Below are 27,825 nucleotides of genomic sequence, written 5' to 3' on the forward strand. Positions count from 1 at the left end.
AAAGAGAGATATGAGACATAAAAACAAAGAGAAGGCTCCATGAAATAAAGTGAAATAAAAGCAAGAGATTCCAATTATGCTCCCACAAAGCCAAGAATACTTCTAACTCCCAAAGCTGAAAGAAACAAGAAACCACTCTCCTTAAAAGCCTTCAGAATGTGGTATTACCAACACTTTAATTTTGGATAATTGGCCTCCAGAACTTGCAAGAATAAACTTTTGTTATACTTTAAGCCTCTCAATTAAAAGCATTTGGTAAGGAGGCCCAAAGAAAGAAATAACAAGAAATAGGCTGTTGATGTAACAAATACTTAAAATTATGCAGGAAGCTGCTAAATTGTCTAATAGGTAGAGAAAAGAAGAAATTAAAAGTGCATAATAGGAAAAGCCTAGATTCTTGTGAGATCTAAGATGCAAGATGATGGGAGAAAAATGGCTGTTATCTTAGAGTACTTGTGTCATCAGTAGCAGAATGTTTCTAGATATAAGAGCGTTAAAATTACCTTTGTAAGATTTCAGGAGGAAATGAGAGACATGTTATTAGAAACTGGAGGGAACGTAATTCTTGTAATAAGGTAGTAGAAAAATTATGTTCTACTGTACAGTGGAAAAATTGAACTTTTAAGCAACCAAGATGGATAATTTCTGAGGCAATTTCCAAGCTCAAGTTTGGAATTTGTGATCCTCTTTCTCCTGGCTGTTTATAGTAAAATGGGAAGGGAAAGAAGTAATTGAGTAAGGGACTGTTAGGTAAAAAGGAACCGGAATTTGATATTTCGAGATGCTCTCTGGGAGAATCCAGAACATGAGCAAAACCTTTGCCAACCATCTAACAGAAGCCACGTATGCAGATAGAGCAAGAACTCTTCTAATTAGCCTTATAGATTCCCTTGACATATTCTACTAGTTCAAATGCAAGTCCAAAAATATTCTCATGAACATGCTCAGAAATAGTATTATGATAGCCATCATAGCCTCTTATTAGGTTAATCAACTTGGCACATGAAAATAACCATTTCAGTGCTCAAAGCAGCTTTAATACTTCAGGCCCCAAATAGAAACCAGCAGAAACACTTTTAGCTTGGTCTGAAAGGGGTGGAGATCAGATGATATCAGAGGTTTTGAGATCTGCAAGGAGAAGGATAGAAGTATCAGTTGTAGTTTTGAATTACTCTTCAGGAGAAAGGAAGGTTAATCCTAGCACCAAAAGAGAGAAAACATAAGCTTCTAAGCAGGAAAATGTCTTCATGTCCTTAGGGACAGTTGACTCATTAAATAGGATAATTAATATTTAACTATCTCAGCTAGCTAACTAGATGGCAGGTAGACCTATAGGAGGAGACTTTTTAGATGAGAATTGGCCCACAAGCTTATGAGGTCCAAGAAGTCCCATGATCTTCCAAGAAGTCCCATGATCTGTCAGTGAACCAGGAAATCCAGTAGCATAATTGAGGCCGAGTCTAAAGCCTTAAGACCAGAAGAAAAAGATATCTGTTTAAGTTCTATAATCTTTTTTTTTTTTCGGGGGGGGGGGTCTGGTCGTGGGGCCTGAACTCTGGGCCTGGGCGCTGTCCCTCAGCCCTTTAACTCAAGGCTAGCGCTCTACCACTTGAGCCACAGCGCCACTTCTGGCTTTTTTTCTTTTTGCTTATGTGGTGCTGGGGAATCGAACCCAGGGCCTCAGGCATGCAAGGCAAGTGCTCTACCACTGAGCCACCTTCCCAGCCAAATTCTATAATCTTGACAGCCAGGAGCACTGATGTCCCAAGGCAGAAGATAGATGACTCAACTTGGAAAGAGAGAAAATTTGTCCTTCTGCCTTTCTATTCTCTTTGTTTTCTTATCAGAGTGAATAATGCCTGACTATAAATGTGAGAGTGAACCTCCTTCAGTCTGTTGACTCCAGTGCAAAAAATGTCTTTTGCAAATATTCTCATGGACACCTCCAGAAATAATATTTTACTAGCCATTTAAGCATCTTTTAGGCTTAGCCAATTGACCTGTGAAAATAAGCATTGAAGTGTTTATAATAGCCTTACTCATTAAAGGCCCAAATAGAAAACAATGAGAATTATGATAGGGTCATACAATAACAAAAAGGATCGGTTATTGATAAAACAACAAATATATAACTGCACATGATGTATTGAGTACAAGATAAAAGTACAGACAAACTTACTGGTGGTATTCGACTTTAGAAATGTAATTTCAATGCAGGGTAGAAAGGGTATGCTGCCCTTTCTAGATTGTTTTTAGACTGTTGTTATGCTTCATATCTTGATTGTGGTGGTGGTGGTCAGGTATATACAGAGGTGAACTTCCTCATGCTTTATAACTTCTTTACTATAGAATTAGTCATGTGTTTTACATTTACTCACACATCCTTCTTGTTTTACTTATGTAACCGTTGGCTAACAAACTGACCCAAAACTTAGGAATTAAAAATTATTTCCTGTTTTCTTTCATGATTCTGTAAATTATCCTTTCAGTCTTGCCTATTGTCTTTTATAGGGTTGTTGCAATGATAGTGATGGAATCCAAGCTGTCTAGATACTTGAATGTGTTTTTCATATGTAATTATGTGAAGCCCCACTTTGTATAATTTTAGAGGCTTTCCATGTGGTCTCTGCACATAATTTTTTTTTTTTAGCAGAGTAGTCAGATTTCCTACATTGTGGTACAGGCTCTTAAGAATGCAAACAGAAAGAAGCTGGTAGTTCTTAAGACTTTATCCTGAAATAGCAGCTCCATGTGGTATTTAATATGGTAGGGAAAGGGCAAGGATTCCTGAAGATGTTGTTCATCCTGTCGTTCCCAATTATTTCCAGCTGTATAGGTAAAACCCACTTAACCACCTTTCTCCCTTCTGATATTAAGCTCAGGTTTGAGGTCTCAGAAACTATCATCTAAAATCAAGTCCAGGTATCTGAACTAAGACTTTCAAGGTGTGACTTCTCAGATGTGGCTATTGAGTGTGTCTTTTCAAGTTTAGCAGCTCTGTATATAAAAAGTTCTCATGAACTAGCGTTACTAGTTTCTGGCTATACATACTCAATATATAGTAATGACAAGGATAAGCAGAATGGAAACTGCTCAGGTAAAAGGAAGTGGGAAGCACAGAACAGTCTTGAACTACAAATAGGTACACGTTGCACATTTGTTGATGAAGCTCTTTACCAGTGGACGTGGCTCTCTGTAGCTATTGGCTCTGCTAACTGGACGTTGACTATATTCTGAGTCACTTTTCCTTTTCCATGAAAAGAAGCCCTTGTTTGCACGTATGTTTTCCCAGCCTACTTCCTGTCTATGGAAGACTGAGGGCCCAAAAGCCTTTTTATTTTGGACTATCTTTGCAGTAATCCAATTAAATCTTTGGGCCTCACAGTAAAATAATATGTATTGGATAAAAGTCATACCAACAAATTTAAGACAAGTCCTTTTCTATTTTAGGTTTTGTGTGAAGCTGCTATGAGACAGCACTTTTAAAATACTTAGAAGCTCATTTGTCTTAAACGTTTAGGATTCTTAGAAACTCTCTTGCCTGGATCTGTAAAGATGTGTCAGACTTTTCTGAGCTCTTAAAAAAGGCTCGTAGAGTCTTATCCTGGTGAGGCCACAGTTTTACTTGCAGTTCCTTGGATTTTGTAATTGCACTGATGTCATTTTTTTAATGAGAACTTTTTGCTGTCTGGAGCCCTAGATATGGTAGTCTTTATTTTTGAAAACAGAAAGTCTTTGTTTTTGAAAACATTTATTGTAAGTAGAGTCTACTTCTTCTATAGGTATTACAATACTATGATGTCAGTCTTCTAGCTGCATCACATCATTTGTTGTCTATTTATTCCTTGCTGGAAAACCTGAGTTTATTCTTGGAGAACCTATGTTATTTTTATACTTGATAATCTTGCTTGATATACCTAGGTTATGTACATATCTTTAGATCTATAGAAATGTAATTGGCAAGCATAGATACAGTACAAAAATATTCTCCATATTGATACTCCAGTATTTTTTTTTTTTTTTTGCCCATCCTGGGGCTTGGACTCAGGGGCTGGGCACTGCCCCTGAGCTGTTTCTGCTCAAGGCTAACACTCTACCACTTGAGCTACAGCACCATTTCTGGCTTTTTCTGTTTATGTTGTACTGAGGAATTGAACCTGGGGCTTCATGCATGCTACGCAAGAACTCTACTGCTAAGCCACCTTCCCAGCCCAGCATAAGTTTTTAAAACATAAATATGGCCAGTATTCGGATTTAATCTCAAGGCCTCACATTTCCTAAGCAGGTGGTCTTACCTCCAGGCCACACTTCTGACCCTGACCTTTGTTAGTTATTTTTAGGTAGGATTTTGCTTCCTCCTGAGGCCTCTACTTGGTTGCAATCCATTTGTTTTAGGTTTTCTGATGGCTAAGATAAGAGGTACACATCACTACACCAGCTCTTCATCAAGAAGGTAACCTAGTAAGTTTTTGTTTTTTCCTGCTCCTTGAGCTGTGATCCTAACAATCTTTTTTTTTTTTTTTTTTGTCGGTCATGGGGCCTGAACTCAGGGCCTGGGCACTATCACTGAGCTCCTCAGCTCAGGTTTAGCACTCTACCACTTGAGCCACAGTGCCACCTTTTCTGTTATGTGGTGCTAAGAAGTTGAACCCAGGGCCTCATGCATGCAAGGCAAGCACTCTACCACCAAGCCACCTTCCCAGCCTCATTATTTTAATGAATTTTTCTTTCTTTCTTTTTTTTTTTGGTTGGTCGTGGGGCTTGAAGTCTGGGCTTGGGCACTGTCCCTGCACTTTTCAGCTCAAGGCAAGCGCTCTACCGCTTGAGCCACAGCACTACTTCCAATCCTAACAATTTTAACCATCTCCCAAGAATCTCAAGAATCTGGGATTACAGGAATGAGCTAAATTGCTAATAGCATTCTTGTGTGTGCGTGTGTGCATGCATGCGTGTGTGTGTGTATGTGCGTGTGTGTGTGTTTCAGAACTTCAAATCAGGACCTGCACCTTTTTTTTTTTTTTTTTTTTGCCAGTCCTGGGACTTGAACTAAGGGCCTGGGAACTATCCCTGTGTCTCTTTGTGCTTAAGTCTAGGGCTTTACCACTTGAACCACAGCACCATTTCTGGCTTTTTGTGAGTAGTTTACTAGAAATAGGAGTCTCGTGGACTTTTCTACCTGGACTGGCTTCAAACCATAATCCTCAGATCTCAGCTAGGATTATAGGTATAAGCCACCAGAGCCCAACTAGAGACTACACTTTTTTGTTAAAGGCTAGTGCTCTACACTTGAGCCACAGCTCTGCTTTTAGCTCTTTTGGTGGTAATTGGAGTTAAGAGTCTTACAGATGTTCCTATTCCATATGGCGCTGGACTGTGAACCTCAGATCTCAGCCTCCTGAGTAACTATGATTACATGCTGAACCACTAATACCTGGGACTAATAGAATTCTTTAGGATAAACTTTGACTTGCAATTAAGAATTAAAGAAAAGGGCTGGGAAGGTGGCTCAGTGGTAGAGCGCTTGCCTTGCATGCCTGAGGCCCTGGGTTCGATTCCTCAGCACCACATAAGCAAAAAGAAAAAAGCCGGAAGTGGCGCTGTGGCTCAAGTGGTAGAGCGCTAGCCTTGAGCTGAAGAGCTGAGAGACAGCGCCCAGGCCCAGAGTTCAGGCCCCACAACCGGACCAAAAAAAAAAAAAAAAGAATTAAAGAAAAATGTCCCTCTGACTGTATAATACACTTTAATAATACACTGTAATAGTCTGTATTCCCAAATTCTATGTGAATTTAACTCCTACATTATTGTAATCTCAGGCTTATGTAGCAGTAGCACCCTAACTCCTGGCAAAAGGGAATTTCCCACTGGAAAAGGAGTATGTTTTCGTGCATCCAGGTTATGAATTTTCAAGTCAGCTTTCAATAGAAACTTGGCACACAAATACTTTAAATATTTAAATTAGGGTGGTGATTAATCACTATTTATTGATAAAAATCTTTAGAGTACTGGGCTTATTCACTGTAAGATTTTATTAAGTAAATCTAAGTGAACAAAAAATTAAAGCCAAGAAATTTACTAAGGTAAATGGGGTTATTTTATATGAAATGTATAAAACTGTGGTGATGGTTGGGAGTGAGAGTAGGAGGTTGGTAAAGCAAGAGTTTTATCTGACCATGTTCCCTTCACTTTCTTCCATATTGGGAGATGATGGCATCTTTACTAATGCTTGTATCTCTAGAGCACAGTTTGCTGAGGGGTATGACCCAATCAGTGTTTATAAATGAACAAAACTTGATTTGCAGGACCCTCATGTGACTGTCATTATCTTCCATGTGTTTGCCGTTCCCTCTGGTATCTAATGCTCTTAAGCATCTTTCATGTCTTGGTATTCTTTACATTCGCTTAACTTTTTTTTCCCTTTCCTTATGCAAATATAACTAACCAGTTTTGTAACTAGGTGACCTTTAAAATCTTTGGTAAACTACCAATGACATTGAACTCTAAAGAATGTTACTTGCATTTTGAGAAACTGGACTTGGCATAAGTACTGAATAAAACATAAAATATGGAATGTTGGGTGGAAACTATTTTGAACAGAAATACTTTCATTGTTCGTGGATTTTAGCATGTAATGTAATATGCACACAATTATATTAGACCTAATATTTACAAAGAAAACATGTTTACAAGTAAAACAATATTTTAATGTTTATAAAATATGCATCATATTGCTTTAATTTTGTTTTTGTGTTCTTTTGTGTATTTTCTTTAGTGTTTCTAAGTGTTTAGTAGTCTAACTCATCATTGTCGTTCCATAGGATATCAAATTATAGTACTAGCTGGGAGCTGATTACAGGCTCACGCCTGTAATCCTAGCTACTCAGGAGGCTGAGATCTGAGGATCACGGTTCAAAGTCAGCCTATGCAGGAAAGTCCATGAAACTGTTATCTCCAATTAACTACCAGAAAACAGGAAGTGGCACTGTGGCTCAAGTGGTAGAGCGCTTACCTTGAGCTGAAGAGCTCAGGGACAGCACTCAGGTCCACAGTTCAAACCCTATGACTGACAAAAAACTAACAAATTACAGTACTGGTGACATAAAACTATTATACAGTTGTATAAATTAGGATATATATGTGTGTGTGTGTATATATATATATATGTTTCATTTGTGAATTATCAGGTATGTAACCTTAAATGAATGAAGGCTATTTTGTTGAGCGCATAAGAATTTTAAGGAAAATAATATCATGATTTTACATAAATTTCTATCGGCTAAATATGATGAATTACATTTTGATATAGGAGTCCTAGATAATCTTCCCTTCTACACTGAGGGAAGAGACAAGAAAAGTTTGAGTGAGGTAATAAATAATGATACTGAAATAAAAATAGGTTAATTCCAGAACATAAGAAGTATCTATATGAATGAAACAGTGACTTAAGCATTATTCTTATATTACTGAAAAGCCTATATGTTCCATGCCAAATTCAACTCCACTTATTGAAGCATCTGCTTAAACAGTGGGGGAAGAGTCTTAGTCGAGGAGTTTCCATCTGCATCACTTCTAACTTCTAGGGATTTTATGGGTTAGATAACTTGTAATTGTGGATCAATTCAGAAGGTATCAAATTATAAAAAGCAGCAGTACATTTTAGTGGTTTCATGTGTAGGTTCTAAAAGACACAGGGGATTGACGTCCTAGTTTTACTTCTCTGATTTTGTTTTGTTTTGTTTTTCTGTGCTGGGAACAGAACTCTAGGTCTTATGTATGGGAAGCAAGTGCTTTGCCTTTGAATCATGGCTTCAACAGTCAGTTCTTCATATTATATAGTGATACTTAGTATTGTGCAGATTACTTGCTGCTTTACTGTCCTCTTTTATAAAAATGGGATTATATTTAGCTGGAGACTCAGCTCAGCTGTAAAAGATGGTCAATCCCACTCATCTGACACATTGTGCTTTCTGTTGGCTGGGACCACTCATTTCTCCTCCATGTGACTGCTCATACTGCATACACTAAAATGGCTTCCTTCCATTGATCCTCAAGACAGTTCTCTAAGATGAGAAGAAGGAAATGATTAAGCCTCTTAAAGTCTAAGGCCCAGATTTCAAACATTATTTCCTCAGCATTTTGTAGGGCACAGCTATTCACTTGGCCAGTCCACATTCAAGAGGACAGAGAAATATATATCATCTTTAGAAGGGTGTTATAGCAAAGAGGGATATATTCAAGGATGGGAGGAAATTGTGCTAATTACTGTCAAGCAGTGTTACACTTAGAGTCTGCTTTTAAGCCTATGAATAACCCTAAATTAAGATATTAGATGAATCTAAGAAAGTAGAATGTAAATAAGACTATCTTATAGAGTTGTATTGTTGTTTAATAACACATTTGAAGGATTGCCAGCATAGAAGCCTTGATCAAATGTGAATGAGAATGATGACAATAATCATCCAATATTAGAACATTGGGAATTATTGATAGTTTTGGTATGGAGAAGTGAAATGTTGAAGATATTTTGGAAAAATTAACATTGGGCCTTTGAACAGGATGATTTGTAATATAGAGAGATTGGAGAAATCAGTTAAGATATTCGATATAAGGCAGCAGTGAGCTGTACTGAGTAAAGAAAGTTAACAATCTTAGCTGACTTACTACAGCTAAAGTTCTTTTTATTTTTATCTACTTGTACAACTTGTACAAAGAGGTTGCAATTAAACATGTCAGTTTATGAGTGCAATATATCTTGATTAGTTAAGTTACATTTCAAGAAAAGGATAGAAAAAGAAAAGACATTAAATTATGGTATTGCTAAAGTCATTTTACAAAATGTCTCAAACAAATATGAATAGTACACTTACAAAGAATTGAGTAGAATATGCTCTAGACCTGGCTCTCAATTTCATGTCATCTGATTTATGACACTATAAGTCCCATTATTGTGGTGAGTGAAAAATTTTATGTCTTTTAGAAGATAAACCTTAAATCACATTCTTTTAACTAGTGTGGTCTTTAGCTCTAAGTGGTTTTTCTATGTCCATTCTTCCTAATGTAGTGTATTAATTTTTCAAAGCACTGAGGAAAGAATGGAAAATATTTTCCATCTCTGTTGCTTATTATAATTGATTGATAGGGTCTTTTGGTTTTCTAAAGCATCATTTGAGAAAGATTTTGGCTTCTGGGCTTGGGAAACTAATGCTATGATTAATAAACAATACTTACAACAAATAAGGGGAAGCCTAGTAACAGACATGCTATACTATTTGCCCTTCCTATACTGAAGTGTCATTATACCAGTAGTAACATGTTAAAATTAGTAATCACTTTCCATATTGTTTAGGAGGTAATACATACACACAAATATAAATGAATGCAGTGCTTTATAATTTATAGGTCACTATTCCTGCAACTTGGGAGGTGTTTAGCAAATGAGAATAATATATATATTTAGTTTCTTGAAACAGCAATACTAGTTTCTATATTGAATACATATTATCAAAAAACTATGTTAAAATATTAAATCTATGACAGCATTATTTTTATAGTTTTTAGAGTTTTAAATGTTAACTCATGTTCTCATGTTTTTAGTCATTTGAAATGTTTCTAAGCAATGAAAAATTTTATTATTTCATGTTTTTAGCCTGTTGTATATCTTATTATTCCTTTTTATTTTTATTCCTGCCTTTTATTCCTACCCTTTTTCCTTGTAGACGCAAAGTAGTCTGGGTACATAAAGAACACGGATATGTAATAATCTTCTTTTGACTTCTTCAAAATTAAAAATGCATTACCACGGGGCTGGGAAGTTGGCTCAGTGGTAGAATGCTTGCCTTGCATGCATGAAGCCCTGGGTTCAAGTCCTCTGTACCACATAAGCAGAAAAAAGCCAGAAGTGGCGCTGTAGCTCAAGTGGTAGGGCGCTAGCCTTGAGCTGAAGAGCTGAGGGACAGCACCTAGGCCCAGAGTTAAGGCCCTACGACCACCACCACCACTACCACCAACAAAGCATTACCACAACTGAATCCTTATAAAAGACAAACTATTTTAATTACCTAATACATAATAAGTCCTATGTGAGAAGAGTTCTGACTTTAGTAACAGAGTACTTTTAGAATAAATGGACAGATATGCAAATCCTTCTAAGTATCTTATTGTTATAAGGAGAGACCAAAGTTTGAGTTTTTGATATTCTGCTATGATGCCAGTTATCTACACTATTTCTGATAAATCTTAAGAGAATTTTTCAGCCTTATTGCTCAGACAATATAGTTCTTAGCAGAGTTCTATATTTACTTCCCACTTACTTGCTTACATAACATCAATTTTCCCTTTCTAATTTTAATTTTTTTTGGGGGGGGGGCTGTCCACTCGTGGGCTTGAACTCTGGACCTAGGCGCTGTCCCTCAGCTCTTCAGCTCTACCACTTGAGCCACAATGCCACTTCCAGCTTTTTTTCTTTTTGCTTATGTGGTGTTGAGGAATCAAACCCAGGGTCTTATGCATGCAAGGCAAGCACTCTACCACTGAGCCACCTTCCCTGCCCAGTTTTCCTTTTCTTTTTAAAAAATAGAACCTAAATTATATCCAAAGTGGTATTCAACCAAAACACATTTTAGCACATTTTCCCATAGATGACTATAGAGGGCAAAGTCCATATAAAATGGACATAGTCCATTTATGAAAAGTCCATTTTTTTATGAAAGCTGATTCAATAAGAAATAAAGGACTGGAAGTATAGCATACAGGTAAAGAGCTTACTGGCATATGTATCATTAGACTCTGTTCCTAGCACTATACACAAAAGGTGTGTGTATGTGTATTATCCTTAAACAAATTGAATGATTTTATGATCAAATTCTACTAAACAGTTAAAAAGTAATTCCAACCCTACACAATCAAAAGAAAAGTAACTGAGTATTGTATACTTTTATATAAACAAAAGGAACATTTTCAAATAGGCCTATCTCCTTATGAACATAGAAACTGTAGAGAAATCCCAACAATAAAACATACTGAGAAAATCAGCTTTGCACTGTTTTTAATGTTAACAAATAAATTAGTTTGCCATTTATAGAGGAGAAATCATTTGGTTATCTAAACAGTATAGAAAACAAGCTTTGATTGCAAAAACAACAACTCTGGAATAGAAAGTAACTTTCTTAATGCAATTTAAAAATGCCATCAAGTCTGCAATGACATAGGAGGTCCACTCTTGTTACGGGTAGTCTGCCTTTTACTACAACCTTGTTGCAAAAGTAAGAAAAGTTAGGAAATTGGAGAAGATTCAAAATGGTCACCTGTTCTTTAAAGAATCCCTAAAGAATACAGATGAATTCATAGTAACTTTATATATAGTATATGTAATATATATTATTTTTCAGTAAAAGGAAAATTAATTAAAAAATAATTAGAATTGGATAAAATATTAAATGCTTTGTAATGTACAAGTCCAATGACAGGAAATCTATAAAACTTTAGAGATATTAAAGAAAACTTAGGGTGAGATATACACATTCATCTTCAGAAAAATGAACTATTGCAAAAACGTCAATTACTTCCACATTCCACATTCACTTATAACTTTAGTCTCTAGCAAAATCTCATCAGTTTATTTATCCATGTGCTTAGATATGTGTGTGAATGCTTAGATCTTGACATTCCTTTTTGAATTGCACATGCCAATGTAAAAGGTCAAGAAAAAAATGTGACATTCTCAAAGAACACAGTGAAAGGATTTGTCCTATCAGATGCAATTATTATTTTAAAAACACAAAACTAGAGTTTGGCATTGGTGCAGGGTTGCATAGGCAAGTAAACAAAAAACAGTCACAAGAGCTCAGAGACAGACTTTATATATATGGACATGAGATATTTGAAGAGAGGTCAGGAAAAGATAACTTTTAAGTTAGTAGTGCCAGGATAGTTATATAATTATCCATATAAGTGAAAATGCAGTTTGGATAAACTGCAGAATTAAACATAAAAGAAAATCTGAGAAGTATTCTAGAGGATAATATGGAATGTTTTTCTCAGAACAGGAGAATATTGTTATAAATCTACAAAATTAACAACATTAAAATGAAAAATGTCAGTTTAGAAAACAGAAAGCAAGCTGGGCACCAGAGGCTCTTGCTTGTAATCTTGGTTACTAAGTGGGGCTAAGATATGAGGATTGAGGTTCTAAGCCAGCATAGGCAGGAAAGCCTATCAGACTGTTATCTCTAATTAACAAACAAAGAAGTTGGAAGTGGAGATATGGGTCTAGTGGTAGAAAGCTAGGGTTTTTGTTTTGTTTTTTGAGCTTCTGCTCCAGGCCAGTGCTCTGCCAGTTGAGTATAGCACCCTTTCGGCTTGAGTAGTTTATTGGAGATTAAGAGTCATGCAACTTTTCTGCCTGGGCAGGCTGTGAACCACAAGCCTCAGATTTCAGCCTCCTGAGTAGTTAGGATTACAGGTATGAGCCATTGGCACAGGGCTAGAATGCTAGCTTTAAGCATCAAAACTCAGGGACAGTGCACAGCCCCTGAGTTCAAGCCCCAGGACTGACAAAGCAAACACAAAAAACACAGAAAACAAGCCTATGGAGAAGGTATTTGTCACACACATGACAACCTTAGAGCACCTAGTTAGAATAACTAGTAAAAGAAGAAAATACCAACCAATTTAAAATGAGCAAAAAACTAGACCATGCCATTTAACAAACAAGAAATTCTATCCACTTATAAATTTAAAGTGTGGTCACTTCATACTTATTTGGAAGTGAAAAGTAAAACAATTTAGTATTGTTTATAGCTATCAAAAAGGAAAAAAATTAAAGAAAAATAATACATTTTGGTGTGTCTATGAAGCAATATGACTGCTTGTACACAGTACTGTGGAGTAACTATTTTTTTTAACAATTTGATAAATATCACTGAAGACAGATATGCCCATAGTTTGGGGCTGTTTTAAAAGGTATCTAAAGGATTTTGTAGAACAATGAGTGGTTTTGTATAACATCATGATCTATACATAGTACTCAAGCACTGTATAGGACAGCTACAAATTAGAAACGGTCCATGATAGTCATATAATCAAATTCTGTACCACAGTGGACATAGAAACATGAAGCAAAAACAAGTTTGGACTTATACCAAATTCAGAAACAAGCAAAATTAATATTATTTAGGGAAACACAACATGAGGTGAAAGCGTAAAAAACTGAGTAGATTATAAATTAGGGTTGCGGCTACTCTGATCAAATGAGCCTTTAGCCAAAGACACTTTGGAATGAAGTTTTCTGTTTCTTCACCAGGCTAAGAACTACATGTGATAATATTTTTAACTTTTATCTTTCTATTTTAGACAATGTTATATTCTTATGGTATTCTTAAACCATTTATTTATAAGTCAGTCAGTCATGGGTCTTGAACTCTGGGCCTGGGCGCTGTCCTTCAGCTCTTCAGCTCAAGGCTAGTGCTTTACCACTTGAGCCACAGCACCACTTCCTCTTAAATCATTTTAGAAGCTTAAAATTCTGTGGATGAGTTATACAGAAAACTGGAACATGCTTTTTAAAAGTGTGACTTTTAAAAAATAGTGCATGATTCAAAAGGAAATATTTGAGTGAACAGGTATGAGTTTTTTTTAAAAAAAAAAACCCTATTTCAGATTTATGATTCCCTAGTTAATAATCAGTGCTGCTGACCTTATTTTCATACGCTTGCTGGCCATTTATGCATATTGTTTGGGAAATGCTGACTCATCTCTTTTGCCCATTTTAAAATTGAGTTTACTTTTGTAAAGATATAAATCCTATTTTACTTTTACTTGATATGTGATTTACTATGCTTTGTCCAATTCTACAGGTGTTCTTTTGCTTTCTTCAAAATGAATTTTGGTTTTCTTGAAACACTATTGCACTATGTACCCAAAGTAGGCTTTGAATTCTCAATTCTCCTGTCTTAGCCTCTTGAGTCCTGGGATTACAGTTGTGCACCACTATGCCTGCTCATTGATAATGACTTTTGATGCATAGAAGTTTTGAATTCTGATGAAGTCCAGCCTATTGCTTCTTTTGTCTTTCATGTTATTGGTTTCTTATTTAAAACTCAACTATCACTGCCAATATAATGTGGTTTTTTTGGTGTGTTTTCTGAGATATTTGCAGTTTCTGCTTTTCAAGTCATTCATCCATTCTGAGTTATTTCTGAAGGTGGTATGAAGTAGGAGCTCATTTTCATTCCTTGCTTTTTTCACTGTGCATATCTTATTGTCCTAGTACCATTTGTTGATGAAACTATTCTTTTCCCAATGAATAGTCTTAGCACCCATAAACAGTTCTTCACTAGCTTCTCTCATTTGGTCTATAGCATTTTAAAGGTCTCCATCAAAGGCCAATACTTAAGCCAGGATTTTCTACTGGTATTATTCAGATTCCATATATCTGTTAACAGTGTGTCACGTAGTTTTTAAGCAATAGTTAAGCTTTTAAATGATCTTTTTTTTCCCCTTGCAGACTTTACCTTCAAAAGAAACATTTTTAAATGCTGCACAAATGCCTTGTCTTCAGTCATCCTCAACTTGGAGTAACTGTGAACACAACTTAAAGTCTCAGACCCTCAGAGAACACGTCTCAGAGTTAGATTCTTCTTTCCATTCTGTTCTCTCACTGCCATCAGGTAAGCCTCGTCAAAAATATTGAAGCATCTTCCAGTATGTTCTATAGCAAAACCTAATCGTTAAGAGTGCTTTATCCTTCATCACTACACAGTTATTAGAATCTAGTCACATGTTCTATGTGTAAGTTAATTTTTCCAATTTCTTAAAATTGGTTTACTTTGAAATGTTACTAGCTTTTAATCTCTTACATGTGAACCCCTTTTTTGGTAACAGGGCTGTGCTGAAATGCTTCTCAGTTTGTTTTTAAATTTTCCATTAAGTATATCAATTGTATATAACACTGGGTTACTTTATGTCATTTTCATGCCTGAATAGAATGTGCTTTGATCGCACCCTCACCTGATTACCCTACTGTCCCTCTTTACTGTTCTTGGTGGTCCTACCTTTTTTCCTTCCAAACACATCCTGTAAAGAGTGATACTTACTTAAAATATTTTTGTTTCATTTTTCCAGATATGCCTCTTCATTTTCATTTTGAAACATTTTTGAAGAAGAATGAAATCAAAGGAAATCTTGCTGAAAATAAGTTTGTAGGAGGATGCATCATCTCACCATCACCTGGTAGGTCACATTTTCACATTTTGTACTTTATAGACCTTTTTATATTCTACACACTTATTACTTTTGCATTCTAAGTAAATAAAATTTAACAAAAGATTTAATATACATCTTTAATTTTTATTTTATTTTATTTTTTTGTTGGTCGTAGGGCCTGAACTCTGGGCCTGGGTGCTGTCCCTCAGCTCTTCAGCTCAAGGCTAGGACTCTACCACTTGAACCACAGCGACACTCTCGGCTTTTTTCTTTTTGCTTATGGGGTGCTGAGGAATCGAACCCAGGGTCTCATGCATACCAGACAAACACTCTACCACTGAGCCACTTTCCCAGCCCCCATCTTTAATTTTTAATATTTACCTTCTTCAATTACACACACACAGAAAATACATGAGTTGTCTAGCATGCATGAAGTCCTTGCATTCAATCTCTAGCATCAGAAAAGAAAGAAAAAAAAGAAAACAGGATAAAACATGCCTGTTTTATCCTTGTGAGTGAAAACTAAAAAATAATTTTGAAATAATAATAGGATTTAAAAAAAATAAACTTGGGAAATAGCATTCATCTCTGAAAAATTAATAAGGATATCAACTTTCTATTAGTCTTATTTTTAATGCAGTGTAATTTAAACTTTAAGTAGATTTGGTTAAAATAATTCCATAGTCTATTGGAAAGATTAAAAAAGGTCAAATATAAAAGGAATTGTTAGAAAATATTAGCTCAATCATATACATATAGCACACATTCCAAAAGCCCATATTAGCACAGATTTCTACTTTGCTCTTATTTTGAAAAATATATTCATGCAATACCCTATGGTACTTTAGGCATATTTGTTTACAACATATTTATATATTTTAAAATATGGTACACAAGTATTTCCTACATTTATATCAATGAGAAAGTGAAGAACCCTTTAATAAACAATAGTTTTTCTGAGTAAATATTTTCATATTTTCATTCCATTATGATGAATCAGGATGAATTTTAGTTGGTTCTGAGAATTTTTAATTAAAAGATTAAAACTATGTAATAAGACTTAAAAGAAATTATAATGAAATGCTCATGAGTGCTCTGAAAGAGTATGAAAGCACTGACTATACTTGGAAGGAATTACAAAGAAGAAAAGCTTCAACAACAATCTGTCTGCAAAGTGAAAAATATTAATACCAAACTAAGATAATTTCCTGATGAAATTACCATCTATCTCAAGAGTCAAATAAATGCATGTTAGACTTAAGTTTTATAGTTTTTAAGGCTGTTAATTAATATTGCTCCATGGTAGAAAGGGGTAGGGTTCAATGGCCAGCACTGAAGAAAAAAAAAATTCTAATAACAATAATTCAATAAGAATGTGAAAAAAAATCATCCTAGTCATATGATAATGTATCTGATTGAAGTTAACAGGAACTTACATGAAGGAAACTTCAACAGTTTACTAAGGACCATGAGAGGATTTTTTTCTATATGGAAAGAAAAAATATCCTGTTCATGCCAGAAGGCAGTTTTAAATTATCAAATTGATGTATAAATAGTATGTAATTCTAATCAGAGTCACAGAGATACTTGTTTTTAAGAATTACACTTGTTTCATAATTCTTTGTGTTCTGTTTTGTTTTCTGAGGTAAAGTCTCAGTGTGTAGTGCATCCTGGCCTTGAACTCATGGTCCTCTTGCCTCGGCTTCCTAGTGCTTCTAACTGTGTGTGCACCCATGCCTGGCTGATATGTTTTATTTCAATAAAGTGAATCTGAGGAGAAAATTTGGAGGATAACCAGTAAAAATGTTTAAAGAAAAATTTTTTTATAAAGTTATTATCAATAAACTATTGGAGAAATGATGGAAGCCAGATCATGAAAACTAAATAAGAAGCTAGAGACAGATTCAAAGTTTCATTGTATGATAAAAGGAAGTATTATTCTATTAGTATGGAAATAACTGATCTTTAAATATCAATGACAACCAAGTCTTGCTGTGTTCCTTATATGGCACCAGTGATTGAAGGACTAGCTCTTATTATACTTAAGTAAACGTCCCCAAATTGAGTTGAACAATAGTAGAGCAAATTAGCCTAAAATGAATGCTCTAAAGAATAAAACAACAACTTTCATTTTCAATTTGTACAGATGAAAATTAAATAATGATTCATGAAACGGTATCTGCTCTTACATGGTACATTAAAACACATTTAATATAAATGAATACTAAAGTATATTACTGAGGTAAAAATGGCATTCTTAGTTATTTTAGATAAGACTAAGAACATGCATAGAAACCTTCTGGGAAGCAGTCAGATTTGTTCACAAGGTGTTAATGAATTTCTTATAAGCTCACTCTGGTGAAAAAGAAAAGTTTACTTTTGTACCTGCTCAAAATAAATGTTTACTTAACTGTTACTCCATATCCTGATCTGGTTATTCCAAGATGTATGAAACAATATTCACATATATTCATCATAAACTCTTTTTGTGATCAGAAATGTGCAACCACTTGAACATAAGATATGATTACCAATTCTGGAGAATAACCTTAAAATACCTTAGGAGTTCCGTAACAATAGAAACATGCTTATCAAACAATATTGGGATGTGGAAGCTTGAAAACACTTAATTTTGTATAAATTTGTAAAATTTAAATGATGTAAAAATGTTTATTATGTGCATCAAATGTAATGTGTAGACCTTGTTGGATTATCCAAACAAATCCAACTTTTTTTGCCTAGAGAATAAGAACTTATTAGAGGTTAGATTTAGGGACAGGCTCAAGGACATTCAAGGTTCACAAAGGTTAAATGTTAACAATCACTAGTGAGTGATGGAGTCAGAAATAAGGCAGTTTTCGCTCTCTGACTCCTTTACTATTACTACCATGTACAACTTTTAAGCATTCAGGAAATGTGACCATAGATACTAGATATTAATGATTACTTTTGTCATATGTAATAACATTTAGACACCTACACATAACTTTATAAGTCAGTCAAGTTTGTTAAAGGATTCATGCTGACATATGATAAAAAGAATTGGATTTGTTTTTAAAATATTTCAACAAAAAAGGTGGGAAAGATAGAACAAGATTGGTCATGATTGATCACACTAAAGCTAAACAATAAGGAGTTCATTAGTCTGTTCATGTTTGAGTTTTGTCCATAGCAAAGTTAAAGAACAATGAAAATACCAAGGAAAATCAGCAATTACTTATGCTTAGGGAAGAAAGCAAAACAAAAACCAAAAAACCAAAACTAGAACTTCATACATAGCATGTTCATGATGTAATTCACTGGGATGTATTCTGAGACATATTCATGAATACAATTATTTTAAGAATTTTCCACAATAGGAAGAATTTCATTGTGATAATGAAAAACAGGTATTTAAATAGTAGGTCTTAACAATAGTTGGTAACAACAATGATCTCCAACAGGTACATAATACCTAAATGCCATTGTGTCAAAGGGTTGTTAGGCAACAATCTGCAAAAATAATGAAACTTTGTTACACCAGCTGGGCGCTGGTGGCTCACGCCTGTAATCCTAGCTACTCAGGAGGCTGAGATCTGAGGATCGCAGTTCAATGCCAGTCCGGGTAGGAAAGTCTGTGAGACTCTTACCTCCAATAAACCACTAGAAAACTGGAAGTGGTGCTGTGGAAAGCGGTAGAGCGTTCGCCTTGAGCTGAAGAGCACAAGGACAGTGCCCAAGCCCAGAGTTCAAGCCCCACGACCGACAAAAAAAAAAAAGCTCAATTGCACATTTTAAATTATGAATTCATATCTGAAACATGCTCATACATGTATGTATGTATGGTTGAAAGGATTATGCAAAGTGAATGTATATGTGTACGTTATAAGTATAAATTAGGTGATACTTCTATTGCTACTGTTTGACTTGCAAATGTATCAGTAATGCAATGACATTATATGTTACATATAATAGCAAGTTAAGAGGCTACAGATGGCCAACTCATGCCTGTAATACTAGATATTGATAGGCTGAAAAACTGGAGGATCATGACTCAATACCAGATCAGGCAACAAGTTTGCAAGACCCCTTTCCAAACAATAGATGCTGTACATGTTACCTAGCTACAGTGAGAAGGATAAAATAGAACTACATTTCTGGCTCAGACTGGGCAAAAAGCAAGACCCTATCTCAAACAGTGCAGAAAAAGGCTGGAGTTGTGGCTCAGTGCTTCAGTGCCTGCCTACCAAATGTGAGCTCTGAGCTAAAAAACCTAGTATGTCTGAGAGCTGTTGGCTCATACCTATAATCAGAACTACTTAGGAGGTTGAGATCTGAGTACCTTGGTTTAAATCAAGCCAAGGCAGCCAAGTCCATGAGATTCTTATCTCCAATAAACTACCAAAAAAGCTGTGAGTGAAACTGTGGTTCAAGGGTTGAAGTATCAGCCTTGAGCAGCTCTGGGACAGTGCTTAGGCTGTGAGTTCAAGCCCTAGGGGCCGACCGACTGATACATGCGTGTATGCATCCACGTACACACACACACACACACACACACACACACACATGCATCCACGTACACACACACACACACACACACACACACACACACACACACACACACACACACACACACGACAGATGGAATTGTTGACCTGAATGCTATAGTAATAAAGGATATATTCTTTTGTATACTAATCTTCCCTCCTCTCTCAAATAAGTAAGCATTAATTAGGTCACGGCATATGTGTTACTTGGTCATTAATTTTTGTTTTGTTAAGAGTTTCAACTTCTGTTGAGCACTTGCTCTGCCGGACAATCAAGTGATGAAGGATTAAAAAAAAGAAACAAAACAACAAAAAAACCCACAGAAATTAAGGGCAAAGAAGAGAGGTTAAGGGAGATGAAAAATGGGAAAAAGGAGAAACTCCACAAAGACCAGCATGCCAAATGTCACCCTGAAATTCACCAAGAAAGGGCGGAGTGTTCCTAATCAGTGCTTCTAAAACTTCAATGTGCAAACATATGACAATTGAGGGCGTTGTTACAATGTAGACATTGATTCAAGAATTCTAGATAGAATGGAACCCGAAATGCCTCATTCTAACAAAGTCTCAGCTGACTGAAATGCTTTTCACTTGTATTCTGTAAAGAGGTTTTAATGGAAACAAAATGCAGATCTAAAAGTGGAATGTGTACAAGTATCCAAAAATAGCTTGATATTGCTGCAGTGTAAAGTGGGTAAGTTAGGCAAATGTTTTTGTATATAATCAGAGCTTAGATTTATCCTGTACTGTCCTTCAGATTTTACATTTATAACAACATTACTCATGGCAGGTAAAACTTAAATTGAAAAACCAAATAAATACATGGTTATTAGCCTCATAGTGACAAAATACCACACAGAAACAATGTAAGGAACCTGTCAAAATATTGAAGGTTATGAATAAGAGGGTCAAACTGTTTCAGACTTTAAGGAGATCTGACAACTGGATGTGATGTTGATTGGAAATTTCTATACAACCATTATAGGAATAACCTGTGAAATTTGAGTAAAGCCTTTAGAAGTGTGGCTATGTAGAATGTCCTTGTTTTTGAGATATACACACTGACATATTAAGGGTTAAGAAGCCTTATGTCAGGAATGAGTTCACAGTTGAAGCAAATGTGATAAAATGTTAACATTAGAGCAATCTAAGTGTATAAAATGAAAGTTCTTTGTATCACTTCCTGTTTTCCTAGTTTGACTATATCAGTTTTCTTTTACAATGCACAGATGAAAGAGGAACACCACTCACTGCACAGGCAATCGAGCCTTCACCACTCCTTTGAGCACATTGATCTCACTTATCTTCCCCCAGCCTTTGTATTTTACAACTTTAATGGGTTTCATGACATCTACATCATGAACATGTCTTTCCTATTCAGCCCCCATCATCTTTCTCCCTTCACCTGTTCTGCTGATCTCCTCAAAATTGCATTCATTCCCTTTATTAGGTCTAGATTCTAAATGAAAATGTGCCACTTGCTTGAATCTGGCCTATCCCACTTAACATGACTAGCTCCAATTTCATTCATTTTTTTTTTGAAAAGGACATTTCAGTTCAGAGATATATGGTTGGATAATACTCTATTGTCAAATTTATGTCCTAATCATTCCTTCACATTAAGTGCAATAATTTCTTAACTTATACTGCTGAAATAGCTTAGTTCTTATTTCCCTTTGATCACTGTAGCGGGGGGGGGTGTGTTCATTTTCAAAATGTGAATTTAGTTTTCATCCCCCTCACTCCCATTAAGAGGGAATGAAGGGCGCATAAAACCAACAGATGGGCTCCTGCCTACTTTTTTTTTTTTTTTTGCTGCTTCCTGCAGCCTTGAGCGTCTTTCTTACTTTTAATCTATCTTTAGCTGTCATGTACAACTGGGTTACTTTTTTCACATTCAAGTTCCTTGAAATAATAGAATTATAATTTTCTGAAGAAACCATTGCTTATTATTTCAAATATGACTTCCTCTTCATTGTCACTCTACACAGCTTTGTTCTCTTATTTTCCAGCTGTGTCTAGTCTTACTTAGCTCAGTTATGATGGTTTTGAGATGTAATTATATTATATACTTGCCAATTCTGAGATTTTTATTTTTTTTTGCAAGGCCTGGGCACTGTCCCTGAACCTTTGTGCTCAAAGCTAGCACTCTACTAGTTGAGTCACAGTGCCATTTCTGGCCTTTTCTGCTTCTGAGACTTCTTTTGAGAGCACTCTTACTGGTCTTGCTTTAAAAATGTTATTTACATTTTCTGAATTCTCCAGTTAACTACCCCTTTAGGTGATTTTGCCATGTAAGTTTGTTCTCAGGTTGGAGGTTATGACTCACTGTTATTGAGAAGGATAAGAGATTTACATCTATACATACTACTTCCCAATGGAATTGGGAAAGGGGAGGGAATTTTAATGTGGGCACTACTTTGATACCCAAGCTGGCCATTTCTCTGCCCTAGTGCCGATTTTGGTCTAATGCAGTAGCCTGGCTGAGGTAGATATTGGCTTTCATAGTCCTATCATTTGCTTCATATAATTGTTGTGCTCCCATTTTTCTTCTCCTTTATATGGTTCTTGCAATTGATCATATTTTCATGACAGCCCTTTCCAGTATGCTTCTGAATTGGTTTTCTTCAAAGTCCATAGGATATTAGTTTTTCAAAAGTGCCTTATAAATTGTTTAAGTTCCTTTTCTGTTTACAAATGTGCTCATTTGTGCATAAGCCTATCTATAAAAATTCTGTCTACTATTTGTAGGGTGCTTTGCCATCTAATAATGGAATCCTCTTGTGACTATTTTTGGTAGGCTCTACCTTTGATTTCAGTGCAGTGAGTTTGGCAATTTAGCCTAAATATTTATTCCCATACGTGCAAACCTCTTTCTAAAAGGGTATTAAACCATTACTGGATACCTAAGGTTCAAATAGATAGTGCTCTGGATGATAAATCCAGCATTTATTTGCAATTGCCATGGGAGATATATATTGCAAGTACTAACTCATTAATCTTCAGAAACCCAAGATAGCTGTTAGAAGAGGTTAACTGAGGTACAGATATTGACTTAAAACTCATGTTAAACATTTTTTTTTAATTTAAAAAGTGAAATAGTGCTAGTCATTATCAGAGGGGAGGTAAAATCCAGTTCTTGTTTCCAAGGAGTCCAAAGTCTGTTGTGATCATGTTGAATCTTACTTGGTCCTGAATTATTTAGGATTTAAAGGTAAATAACTTCAGATTCAGATCATAGTCAACCAAGATCTGAAACAATCTTCACTAATTTGGAAGATTTTGGGAATAGATTCCCTTCCCATCTCATTCTCTTAAAAAAAAATGGAGCAAACATACTATTCCAGGTAATTTTAGTTTATGAGTTATCCATCTTGGTGCTCAATCATTTATTGCATTTATTACTGAACTAGTATCTTAAAATTCTACACTGTTGTAAGTAGATCAAATTATGTTATCTGTGATAAGGAATAAAATTTCACATTTCCTTACTTTTTTTTTTAGTACACAGTACTTTGAATCAATGGAGAAATGGATATTCTCCTACTTGTAAGCCTCAACTGATGACAGAATCATCTGCACAACTCTTACAGGGAAGAAAGAAAAGGCATCTGAGTGAAACAGCATTAGGTAGGTTACAATGGGGATATGATCTTTAGTGTTAAATACTGAAAATAAAAGTCTCTTCAAATAACCCTGTCTCATGGGAGTTTATAAGACACAAGTCACTAGTTACATAAATATTCATGACCCAGTAAGCATATTCATGTAATTCAGAATTTGTAGACTAGTTACCTATTTATGGCAAGTACTTCTTTTGCATATTTTCTGACTAGCTGTTTTCTATCTGCTGTGGTCTGTAAAAGATTTAGTCTCCAAGGTTCTTCTGGACTCAAACTAGGACAATACAAGGGTGCCTGACACAAATCTATTATCATTTCTAAGTTCCTCAGGAATTTGAGAAAGTAGTCATGATGCACCTAAGGCACTCAGCCACCTCCTCACATCTCCTTAGGAGGCTTTATACTTACAGTTCAAAGCTAATCAAGAAGTAGCAGTGGAAACAAGAACCCTTTTAATACCAGTGTGGTTTATTTTAGAGACGTGGAAAGGGAGTTATCAAGTTATTTACTGTTGGAGCTAATAAATAAATACAAGTAAAATTGGCAAAATATACTCTGAACAGTAACTGAACAGTAATCAGTCTACATACCTTTCTGGTTCATCTTCATTGCTGTACTAAATATGAAACTATAGTCATTAGTTAAGTCTTCCCCTAATAACAGGTCAACAACATACCCAATTAAATTAGAAACTAATACCCTAACTGTACTAAACTATAATTACACAAAATGGATTTCATTTCATTTCACAATCTCATTTTATAGAAATGATCAAGCTTACTACCTTAAACCACTATCAAGTACATTGTGGCACCAAATGCACAAACTCTCACATGCCCAGACATCTCATTATTCTAAGTGTCTGTCTTCACTTTTAAGAACAGATAACTAAAGACTGCCTACCTTTAAAAAATATTAAAATATTCCATACATGAACTTTAAAAATACAGAAAAATGTTGTCAATTTCTTAATATGTGTTATGAGATGTACATTAACCAAGGTACAATATTTCACTTGAATTGATTCATACTTCTATCCAGTTTCCAATTTGACAAATATACAGGGATGGAAAAGCAAATTAATTTATGTATCACAAATAAATGACTACCTAACTCTAAAACTGCAGGATATTTGCCTGGATGTTAAGAGAAATGAACTAATCTAGATTATCAGAAGCCTCAGAAGTCCAAGAGATAATAAACAATTTTAATATGCAGATCCTGATTTGAAGAAAGCCATCATAAAGGATATTTTTAACAATTGAGCAAATATAAATATGGACTAAGTATTAAGTGTTACAGTGCCTAGAAAAAGTTTTTTTTTTAATTCCAACTGAATACAATGGGAGTAAGTGATGATGTGGTAGCTAATACCTGTAACTCCAGCAACTCAGGAGGCAGACACAGGAAGATCACAATTTGGTGCCAGTCTGACATATACAGTTAGACTCTGTCCTCTACTGTCCTTCCAAAAAAGGTGAATAAACATATATTCACATACTGTAAGTAGGGGCTGGGAAGGTGGCTCAGTGGTAGAGCGCTTGCCTTGCATGCATGAGGCCCTGGGTTCGATTCCTCAGCACCACATAAGCAAAAAGAAAAAAGCCAGAAGTGGCGCCGTGGCTCCATTGATAGAGCGCTAGCTAGCCTTAAGCTGAAGAGTTGAGAGACAGCGCCCAGGCCCAGAGTTCAGGCCCCATGACCGGACCCCCCAAAAAAAACAACACACAAAACAAAACAAAAAAAAACTGTAAGCAAAATAAATAACTTGAAAGGAACACTGATGCCAATAAATATTTAGTATCCTGAGTAAAGAAATACCATTCATAAAGTACAAGATGCTATAAAAATGAGTATGAGAGAACAAGAACTTTTAAAATATAGTACTCTATTGTAGAAAAATCTCAAAATGTGGTATTGATCTATATATAAAAATACTGTATAATTTATATAAGGATATATAAAGATATCTATGATCTATCTATAAAGTTAAGAAAATTAAGATCACTCTTGACAGTGCAGTCTCTACAGGCGTCACAGAAAACAAGAATGTGGTAGACAGTAGACAAGATTACTGAAGAGGAAATATCCCTGAAGAACTTTGCTATGACTTCAGAAAATGGAAATACTTATAGCAAGATTATGGGTTAAGATTCTTTGTAAATAACTTACTTTTGTTTGCTGATATATGAATTGTATAAAAAATAAGTAAGGACCAATTACTTCTCATCTAGTTGAGAAGGTAATTCTAATATCCATTGGTCACATTTAAAGTATGATATTTTGAAGGCTTCTTTCCATGGCAGGAGAAAGGAGTACATTTGAAGAATTTCCCTTTCAACATACAGAACCAGGATCCCATTGCAATATCACTGCTGTCTCTAATGTCAATGTTCTATCAAGAATCCAGAGTTCATCATCACAAGTAAGTTTTTTCCCCCCTGTACCACTCATGAAGCTTAAATACACTCTTGTTAATGAAAGTTCAGGACCAGTGTTTCTCTTTATCTGATCTGTTGTTGCTGAAGATGCTATCTAGCCTGGAATAGAAAGGCAAAAGGTAGAACGGTTTAGAAATGAACAGTGTAAAGCTTGAGGGAACAAGTTTAAATGAAGATTGTAATACTATTTTCATAGCCTTTCCCAATAATGGAATATTTATAGACATAGACATTATTTATCTGCCAAGATTATTTTGGTTTACAAAAGACAGCCATACTTTATAGTCAGATTTTAATAAGTGTATTTATGAAGATTATGTAACAGGTACTCTGTATATTATTCTTCATTCACTAATTGAAGGATAACACCAAAAGTATCTAGACACTACTCTAAAGCAGTACAATATTTGTCTTGCAGACCACAGCACGACGGAGGTTAAGAAGTGAGAGTTCTTATGACATTGATAATATTGTGATTCCCATGTCATTAGTAGCCCCAGCTAAGTTAGAGAAACTCCAATATAAGGAAATACTTACTCCAAGGTATGTACATTTTTATCTATTTTTTCTTTCTTTAAAAACTTTAATATTTTACCTATTTGTTTTTAGTAAACTTAAATTCAGAGAGGATACTGCTCTCCTTTCTTTGCTACTTATACAGCCATAGGGGAAATGAAAAAAAAAAGTACCCTGTAGTACCAAAACTACTGCAGTTTTGTGTGTGTGTGTGTGTGGTTTTTTAAATTAAGAACTGACAATTTCTCAGTTAGTAAACTGAACATTCTAAGGCTTTTTTCACATTAAATTTTATTTAGGTACCTATATACATAGTACTTTACTACCTTAGTGACATAAAAGCTACAGCAACAAATAAATCTTTGCCACTAAACAGGCACAGAAAGCTGCAAATAAAGCAACTGCATTTGCAAGAGGTTTCAAAGAGTGAGACAGCAACACCTGTGACAATAAGAAACAATGTCTTAGTTTATCTGATTTGGGGAGGGAAGAAGTACAGGAATGATGGCACAAGGGGTGAACTGATTCAGCAGTAATACTCACTAGACACTGTGTGGGAGGGAAAAATCAGAGAGAATGAGGGGGTGACACTGTTCAAAAGGAAATATACTCATTGACTGACTTATACAACTGTAACCTCTCTGTATATCACCTTTAAAATAAAATTAAAAAGAAAAAAAAAAAAGATGGATTGGGAATGTGGCTTAGTGGAAGAGTGCTTGCCTAGCATGCATGAAGCCCTGGGTTCCACTGTTCAGTAACACAGAAAACAGAAAAAGTTGAATGGTGCTGTGGCTCAAATGCTAAGAGTGCCAGCCTTGAGGGGGAAAAAAAAAAAAGCAGCTCAGGGACAGTGCCCAGGCACTGAGTATAAGCCCCAGGACTGGCAAAAAAGAAAAAAAAAAGGAAAGAAAAGAAAAGAAAAAAAAACTGCTTCTGTTGGTAGCAAAGTTAGCCAAGTGTGTGTGTGTTAAGTCATTAATGAAAGCAGTTTCTTAAAAATATAGCACCCCTAGGAAGTAGAGATGGAAAAAGGCTGAAAATCAAAATCAAGACATGAGCCATGTGACAACTATTAATTATTTTTTTAAAAAATTATCATTATTATTATTATTTTTTTGCCAGTCCTGGGGCTTCAGTCAGGCCCTGGGCACTGTTCCTGAACTTATTTTGCTCAAGGCTAACACTCTACCACTTGAGCCACAGTGCCACTTCAGACTTTTTCTATTTATCTGGTACTGAGGAATTGATCCCAGTGCTTCGTGCATACTAGGCAAGCACTCTACCACTGAGCCATATCCCCACTCAGGACAACTATTAATTCTTATCCATCAATATTATAATTTCATAAATCCTCTCATGCATAATTACTTTGAGGTATTAAGGGAAATATAGTAATCTGGGAGGTATTATGAGAACTGTTGAAATAAAAATAAATAGTATCATTTGTGACTGGGATGTTCTACAGCAACAATGTTTTTCAAGTTTTATTGTAGTGGTAGGCTAAAGCTAGCTAGTAGC

General features: G+C 35.4%; 1 protein-coding gene across 5 annotated transcripts in view; it reads left to right on the forward strand.

Moving 5' to 3' along the window:
• The window catches only part of Kansl1l (KAT8 regulatory NSL complex subunit 1 like), a 103,799-nt gene that overhangs the window by 70,668 nt on the left and 5,306 nt on the right, over positions 1–27,825 (forward strand). For all 5 annotated transcript variants that reach the window (XM_042679183.1, XM_042679187.1, XM_042679184.1 and 2 more), the window contains 5 exons: positions 14,501–14,663; positions 15,118–15,225; positions 23,229–23,354; positions 25,654–25,772; positions 26,207–26,331. In XM_042679183.1, coding sequence (XP_042535117.1) covers positions 14,501–14,663; positions 15,118–15,225; positions 23,229–23,354; positions 25,654–25,772; positions 26,207–26,331 — 641 coding nt within the window. The remainder of the gene's footprint in view (positions 1–14,500; positions 14,664–15,117; positions 15,226–23,228; positions 23,355–25,653; positions 25,773–26,206; positions 26,332–27,825) is intronic.

This window comes from Dipodomys spectabilis, unplaced genomic scaffold (assembly GCF_019054845.1).
Source record: "Dipodomys spectabilis isolate Male_0828 unplaced genomic scaffold, ASM1905484v1 ptg000051l, whole genome shotgun sequence".
NCBI lineage: Eukaryota > Metazoa > Chordata > Mammalia > Rodentia > Heteromyidae > Dipodomys > Dipodomys spectabilis.